The 8,530-nt window shown below is 44.5% G+C and overlaps 1 protein-coding gene across 3 annotated transcripts in view; it reads right to left on the bottom strand.

Moving 5' to 3' along the window:
• Positions 1-2,527: 2,527 nt before the first annotated feature.
• Positions 2,528-8,530, bottom strand: part of CRYL1 (crystallin lambda 1) — a 67,940-nt gene continuing 61,937 nt past the window's right edge. For all 3 annotated transcript variants that reach the window (XM_054015479.1, XM_054015480.1, XM_054015478.1), the window contains exons 7-8: positions 7,321-7,427; positions 2,528-4,445 (exon numbers count right to left, since the gene is read on the bottom strand). In XM_054015479.1, coding sequence (XP_053871454.1) covers positions 4,332-4,445; positions 7,321-7,427 — 221 coding nt within the window. In that variant the 3' untranslated portion in view covers positions 2,528-4,331. The remainder of the gene's footprint in view (positions 4,446-7,320; positions 7,428-8,530) is intronic.

Here is an 8,530-nt window from a genome sequence, read left to right as displayed (position 1 = left end):
CAGAGTCAGCTTTTAAGAAGCCCTGCTCAGATCACGAGGGTGTCCAACTAATTGCTAAGGGACATACGATTGCCTTCTACAACTGCTCAAGCAGTACTACACTGCCCTTTGAAAACACCACTACCAAATTGTGCCTCTGCAGTTCGCACAATGACCCCTCTGCGTTACCAGGGGAACAGTGGTCCAACGGGTGGTGGGTTACCTCCTACTTTGAGAAATGGAATACCCGAAACGCATTGTATGGAACATACTGGGTGTGCGGGCCCAAAGCTTATTACTTTCTCTCCCCTGATTGGGCAGGGTCATGTTATTTAGCGTGGCTAACACCGCCTTCTCGCATCTCCCTCACTCCCCCTCATTTTCCCCACGTTCGTAACATCCGTGAAACCTTCAGAGATATTAATATCCGTGATGGTTTGTCGTGGCAGCGGTGGGCTGGTCTCATTAGCTTGAGGGGTGGTGTCATCCGTCTACAGGGAATATTAGAATCTTTAACCAATGAACTGCGACCCTATTTGAGAATCAGGCCGGGGAAATGTCCCAGCTGCGCCAGTTAGCTTTGCAAAACCGAATGGCTTTAGACATAATGTTAGCAGCCCAGAGAGGAACTTGCGCCCTCATAAATGAAGAATGCTGTGTTTTTGTAAATGACACCTACTCTGACACTTTTCAACGTACCAAACATCTAAGGGAAATGGCTAAGAACTACTCCTCTGGCCAGCCACCTTATGATTGGTGGGGAGCCTTATGGAATTGGCTGCCTGGATTTGGGTGGGTTAAAAAACTCTTGGTGGGTATTGTTGGGGCCATAGTAATCCTTATAATACTGTGTTGCTGTATTCAGTGTGTCCCCTCCCTCATAGACTCATGTGGGTCAGTTTATTCTTTTCCTACTTCAGCCAAGGGCCTTACTCTCTTCGAGTTGGCCCAGGCTGAAATTGCCAAGCGGCCCTTGGCTCCTTAAAATGGGGTGTAGCTTTTGGTAAATAGTTATCCCAAAGCTACAAATGGAGGAATGTTGAGTCTGAACTTTTGATGAGCTTAAACTTAACCCAGACTTGATATCTCTGTCTGAACTTTTAATCAAAGCTCTGACCTGCGAACTACTCATGACACCCCCCTCCCCTTAAGTAGCCATCTCCCCTTTTCTCTTTTTGAATTTACATTTTAACCTGTTTTATCCTGTAGAATCTTGATTGATTATGCATGACCATTATGATCTGTTAATCACTTTGTTTACTTCTGTGTATAAATATTGATGCTCACCCCTAATAAACTTGCCACACTTACTCTGAAGCCTTTCAAGCTAAGGATAGTGTGAGCCCGTTGATCAATGAATTGGTGTCTGGTCTCTGACAGATTGTGAGCCCCATACCAACTCCGCACAAACTCGGGTGCTGGAGAGGTGAGTGAGGACTTGCTTTTTTACCTAACACCATCCTAGGAGTTTTACTAGCATTGGGACCATTGATTGGTAGTGTAAGGGTACGTCACCACTACTGAGGCCATGTCTACACTACACCCACTAGAGAGGCACAGCTACAGTGCTGCAGCTGTGCCACTGTAATGTAAATGCTTCGTACAGTGACAGAAGGGGCTTTTCCATTGATGTAGATAATCCACCTCTCCCAGAGGCAATAGCTAGGTCGATGGAGGAGTTCTTCCATCGACCTAGCCACATCTACACCAGTGGTTAGGTCAACCTAACTATGTTGCACAGCGTGTGAACTTTTTTTTTTTTTAAACAGCCCTGGGTGATGTGGCTAGGTTATTCAAATTTTTAAGCGTAGATCAGGCCTGGGACTATACCTGCATAGTTATGTCAGTGTAGCTATGCCCAGGGGCACCAGAACAGAGGGGGCCAGGACAGGGCCAGCTCCAAGTTTTTTGCAGCCCCAAGCAAAAAAATTTTCTTGCGCTCCCCCCCCCCCGCCCAACTCCGCCCCTTCCCCGCCCCATTCCAACCCCTTCCCCGCCTCCTCCCCTGGGCGCGCCGCATTTCCCCTCCTACCCCTCCCTCCCAGGCTTATAACCTGGGGGGGGGGCCAGAGGAACCGCTCCCTACTGCCGCAGCTCCCCTCCGCTCCGCCTGCTCCCCTGAGTGCGCCGCTGCCGCTCCGCTTCTCCCCCCTCCCTCCCAGGCTTGCCGCAAAACAGCTGATTCGCGTGGCAAGCCTGGGAGGGGGGAAGAACCTGTAACTAGACATTTGTAGTGTAACCATATTTGTACCCCCTAGGCGACACATCAGGGGACACGCAGGGTCACGTGCCCCACTGATTTTTTGGTTGTGCCCCCACCCAACCCAGACAGGATGGGTGGCCCGTTGAGGTGAGTCAGGAGGTGAAGGTGGCATTCCCACCCCGAGCCTCACCATGCAGGGCTAGCCCCACCGAGCCCTGTTGTGGCTGGTATCGACGGCCCGAGTCACCCCCTGGCTTTGCGCTTTAGGTGGCTGCCCCACTTGCCCCGCCGTGGTTACAGCTCTGAGTGTAACCAGTAAAATATCACACAGGACCTTTGTGGAAGTCAGTATATTTCATTACAACCTTTTATTCATGAGCAAAGAACAGAAATGGAGGCAGATATTTTTGATATATTTTCAAAGATATCAAACAAGTTAACGCAGAGCAACTAACCAGCTAAGTCATAATGAGACTGTTACTGTGGACATGCACATAGCAAAAAGGAACTAATCTTATGTTTAAAAAGAATTATTAAAACCTTCTATGACCTTGTCTAGAATAGAGAGAAAGGTGTTTTTAAAATTATATTCGCTAACAGGATTTGAAGCACCACGTAGCATAGCCACTGCTTCACACCTTATACATTATGTGGTAACCTAGGTTACAATATGACCAGCTATTGGAATCTGAAAGATGTTAAGCAGTGGCTACATTAAGTTCAAATCATTCTTTTCTATTATTTATATTACACTGGTGCCCAAAGGTTCAAATCAAGATCAGGGCCCTACCATGCCAGGCACTATATAGACCCATAACAAGAGACAGTCCCTGCCCCAAAGAATGAACCATCTAAACAGACAATGGGTGAGAGAAGACACAGAGGCACAGAGAGGAGATGTGACTTGCCCAAGGTCACACAGCATGTCAGTGGCACAGTTGGGAAGAGAACCCAGGTCTCAGATCAAGGCCCTGTCCACTATACCCTACTGCCTCTTAAGTTAGCTAACTCAATTTAAAAATAACTAACCACCTTTTTAGCTCTTTTAGAGAAGGCCTAAATCGGACACACTTATTTTGAGTAGCAATAAACCACCAGTGACATCAAACTGCTCACTTTGGTCAGGACAAAGTCATGGGCTGTCAAGTGCATAGCCTGAAAAACTGGGTGAGGCTCTGATGAATTCTATAGGGGCTGGGGGGCAAGGAGGGATTCTGCTCTATTCTATTCAGGTACTTATACTTATGCCTTGTCTATCACCATGGTATCTAAGTGCCTAAGGGTGGGGGGGAGGGAAGGAAAAAGTAATTCTCTCACCAAAATTGTGGGACAGCTACAGAGCTGGGTTGCAGCAACCCTGAAGCTATTGTGCTCCTACTCTGTGGGGAGAATGGCCAGTGGACCCCTCCCCTAGTCTCCCTAGGAGGAGTGCATTCCACAAATTCTCCTCTCACCCCAATGCAGTCGAATTAGTCAGAGCTCACCATGCCCACAGAAGGTTCTGGAGAGCAGAATTTGTCCCATAATGACAAATAGCTGATGTTTGCCTGTTCCTGGACCCCAGCAAATGCAAGCGCTGCTGAGGCTACATATCTCCAAGCAAGATTATAAAATGTATAATTTTAAAAACTATTGTGTGCCTGTCTATTATACAGTATTAATACTACTGATGCTAGCTAGTATTAAAGAGACAAGCTATATGAGGTAATATCTTTTATTGGGACTAACTTCTGTTGGTGAGAGAGAAGTTTTTTGCGCTTACACAGAGCTCTTCTTCAGGTCTCTCTCACCAACAGAAGTTGGTCCAATAAAAGATATTATATCACTCACTCACCTTGTCTCGCTAATATCCTGGGACTGACAGGGCTACAATAAATCTGCATAAGCTAGTATTAAAGCACTTAGAATAATCATATAAAAAGTTTTTCATGCATTAGTTTCTTACGCAGTTCCTGTCACTAATTAATAATGTAATGACAATTGAATTACATTTTGAATCACCCTCTGCATTCGCACATGGGCAAAAATCATTGCTTGCATATTGAGTCACCTGTTCTGCAAATACAGATTTTTGCCTGTGGAAATGGAAGCACCCACTTTTGTGGAGATATGCCGATAATTTGCCCTTGTGTATTACAGAGGATGCAACTCAGTTGGATTTCATTTGTTTTTTCAACTTGGCAAGACCCGTAAGACATTCATCTCTCCATGCTCTCCTGGCATTTAGATGTTCTGGATCAGCTGGAGTTTTTTCACTCATGGCCTGAAATAAAGAAAATAGAAGATTAAACCTCATGTTGAATGTTGGAAATTTCTTACCAAAGATTGTTTTTGACGGTTTTCTCCCCTCTTCTGGTTAACATTCATGCTGGTAATTGTCATATGGGTTCTGATTCTGTTGACAACAGACAGTAGGGTCACAAGGACCACTAGTTGCCTGTTTAAATCCCTTGCCTGTTTAAGGCCAACATGCTTCTTTTCCATGGAAAGGAGGATACCATTGATTCATACCTTTTGTTCTTTTTGCAGGCTGTCTGAGCCACTAGTTAGAAGTTAGTTAATCTCTACGGTGGACAGTGAGGATCTGTACTTGGAGGTAGGAGCTCTCACCTTTCACTGTAGTTTGGAGAACATTCTGGCCTAACATTGGTAGTGGTATGTCTACACTAGAAACGCTAGAGTGGCACAGCAGCTGCACCACCATAGTGCTGTAATGTGAACACTTCTTATGGCGATGGAAGAGGTTCTTCCGTTACTCTAGTAAATCCATCTCATGGAGAGGCGGCAGCGAGGTTGATGGAGGAATTTGTCTGGTAACCTAGCACTGTCTACATCTGGGGCTTAGGTTATCTTAACTCCATCTCTCAGGGATTTGACCTTCTCACACCCCTGAGCAACACAGCTAGGTCAACCTAACGTTCTACTGTACACCAGCTCTCACACAGGGCCATGTAAGTCTATCAGCAGCAACTCAGCATTAACCTGTCTGCTTGGTTTGCCCATGAGGCAGCTGTCAAGTCCTTCTGACAAAACTCTTATTATTAATTATGAAGGAGGAGACCCAGCCTTGGCCTTTTAGGCAGCTAGATACTAACTCTTAGCTCTAATCCAAGTACACATGTAGGAGTTTGAAGACTTGCTTTTTTTTTTTTTTTTACTCCTCATAAACCATGTTTATGAAGGTGTCATTTTTTAGGAGTGCAGCCTTAGAGAGATAAAATTATAACGTGAGGCACATCCAAGAAATGAAGCTATCACTTTTTGCAAAGGTGGAGTCAGGAGCAGGCTGAAGTTATTAAATGGGCTTCCAGTGCTAGAAACCGTGACAAGGTGGCAGGCTGCATCTAGAGGCAAAAAACAACACCAAAAACAACGTGCCGGAAAGTGGACCCTAGTGTTTGAGTGCAAGGATTAAGGACCTGAAGATCTATATGTTAAATGGATCACTGCAAGAAGAGCAACAGTAGGTAACATGCTCATGCCAGTTGCATGTTACTGACTGATGTGCTCTTAGGCTTGGTCTACACTAAACCCCCAAATCGAACTAAGGTACGCAACTTCAGCTACGTGAATAACGTAGCTGAAGTCGACATACCTTAGTTCGAACTTACCGCCGTCCAGACCCGGCAGGCAGGCTCCCCCGTCGACTCCGCGTACTCCTCGCGGCGAGCAGGATTACCGGAGTCGACGGGGAGCACTTCTGAGTTTGATTTATCGCGTCCAGACTAGACGCGATAAATCGAACCCAGAAGTTCGATTGCCTGCCGCCGAACCAGCACGGTAAGTATAGACAAGCCCTTAGAGAGGGAAGTATTTCTCAAAGTGCAGAGATAGACCCAAGGCCATATTTGCCAAAAGGTGCAGCCTATAGTTCAGAACTTTAGAAGATAAACAATGAGCAATATAACAAAAGCTGGATAAAACTTGGGCCCACGTCATTTGCAGCACTGTTGTTGCCAATAATAATAATTCACAAGTTGCAGTTATTCTAGAGCAACACAGGGGGCAGAAAGCAGCATAAAAAGTGTTTAAAGTTTTGCCTTTGGGGAAGGTTCCTTGTAAGTCTAGTTTTGTCAATGGCTCTGATGGAGCCCAAGGAAAAAGGAGACAGAATCAGCATGAGGCCAAAAGGGAATATCGTACTCCGAAAAGATCACAAAACTCAGTTGCTATGCTTCCATTTATAGAGGCATTAAGAAGGATGATAGATGGAAAGGCATAGTTTGCTATCTATTGTTGTTTCCTGATTTATATTGATTCAGCAATAAACCCATGTGGTGATTTTATATTTGAACTCACACTGGTGTAGAACTCAGATGCAAGATAAACAACCTGGGCCCCAATCCAGCAATGCACATAAGGAGGTGCTTTACTTTAAGCATGTGAGTAATCAAGTTAGCCATATGTCTAAATGCTTTGCAGATTAGAGTTTTAGTTTGTAGAATATATAAATACAGGAGTAAAAAGAAGAAACTGTTATCAAATATTATTCATAACTTGTCACATAGGTATGCCAACAACCAGACCTCCAAGTTCAGCTCATCAGAACAGATAGACAGGAACAAAACATACGAAAGCATATCTCTTACTGTTGTGTACAACCACTAATTGTCTATGAACACTGTGAGATACATCTACACTAGCTCTCAGAGTTCTACCAAGGCATAGTGAAAAGCTTATAATAATGCTTCATAGCTCTTAGATAGCATTTAAGGGTAAGCATGTCAGGGTAGTTAAGCACTGGAACAAATTACCTAGAGAGGTTGTGGAATCTCCATTATTGGAGGTTTTTAAGAACATATTAGACAAACACCTGTGAGGGATGGTCCAGAGATAATACTTAGGCCTACTTCAGTGCAGGGGGCTAGACCAGATGACCTATCTAGGTCCCTTCTAGTCCTAAATTTCTATGATTTTTCATCCATAGATCTCAAAGTGCTTTACAAAGGGATTTATGTTATGTCAATTCTATTTTGGCATTTTCAATCAGTCTAAGTGCATACCCTCACTGAGAAATACAGATCAGAGGTACTTCCAAGAGTCACTCAAACAAGTGATCACTGCAAAGAAATTAAAGCCAACATTTGTTATTTTGATGGTCCTTATGAAATCACATCAATCCAGTCTTGTACACTCACCTGGCTGATTTGCTGCTCAATTTCACCTGAAAAATCTGGTACTGGCCCAAAGGTTTTCAGAACATGTATCATTCCTTCACGGTATCTCTCACAATAATTTGTCATTCCTAAAACAGGAGTGAAAAAATGTATTTGGTTTGTTCCAAAATAGAAATTCCCACAGTTTATTTCAATAATATAACCTTGTGCTTAAGGGCTGTCCTGAATAGATATAAAGTACTTTCAGCACTAGTAGTTTATGAGGCTATTGCCTGTAGGACCCCGGTGTCATTTGCTACAGAAGTTGACAGGTACATATGTATTGAAGGAAACAGGACAGAACTGCTGTACACTCTTTGCTGTTGCAGTTGAATTGGTTACCAGTAGCTTGTGGATTTCTACAATGTGATTTGCAAAGCTGGAGTTTCAGGAGTAAGTTGGTGGGGGGAGGTTCGGCAGATTGGGGCAACGCATGGCAAGGAGCCATGAGACAGAGAGACACTGCCACTGGGGAGAGGGGTTGGGAAACAGTGACACTGGACAAAGACGGAAAGGACGGTCTTTTGAAAGCCACCCAGGAGAACTGGATTCTATCCCAGCCCCTCTCACTAAATTCCTATATAATGCTGGGCAAGTCACTTAGGCTATGTTTTCAGTTTTCACTGCAAAAAAAGGACTATTTTTATATTGAGATAGCTAACTTGAGATGTCTCCACTAGGACTGCACATCGAGAGAGCTAAGGCACTGTAAATTTCTACCTCGAGGTAGTTAGTTAAGGTCAACCCTATACCGCCTGCCTCATGAAGGCACTTTACCAAAGGGTGTCCACTACTGGCAGATCAGTTTGCTCAAATGAAATTAATGGGCAGCAGGTTTAAAACAAATAAAAGGAAGTTCTTCTTCACGCAGTGCACAGTCAACTTGTGGAACTCCTTACCTGAGAAGGTTGAGAAGGCTAGGACTATAACAGAGTTTAAAAGAGAACTGGATAAATTCATGGTGGTTAAGTCCATTAATGGCTATTAGCCAGGACGGGTAAGGAATGGTGTCCCTAGCCTCTGTCTGTCAGAGGATGGAGATGGATGGCAGGAGAGAGATCACTTGATCATTGCCTGTTAGGTTCACTCCCTCTGGGGCACCTGGCATTGGCCACTGTCGGTAGACAGGATACTGGGCTAGATGTACCTTTGGTCTGACCCGGTACGGCCTTTCTTATGTTCTTATGTTCTC

The sequence above is a fragment of the Malaclemys terrapin genome, chromosome 1 (genome assembly GCF_027887155.1).
Source record: "Malaclemys terrapin pileata isolate rMalTer1 chromosome 1, rMalTer1.hap1, whole genome shotgun sequence".
Taxonomy (NCBI): domain Eukaryota; kingdom Metazoa; phylum Chordata; order Testudines; family Emydidae; genus Malaclemys; species Malaclemys terrapin.
This window is presented reverse-complemented; position numbering and strand designations above follow the sequence as displayed.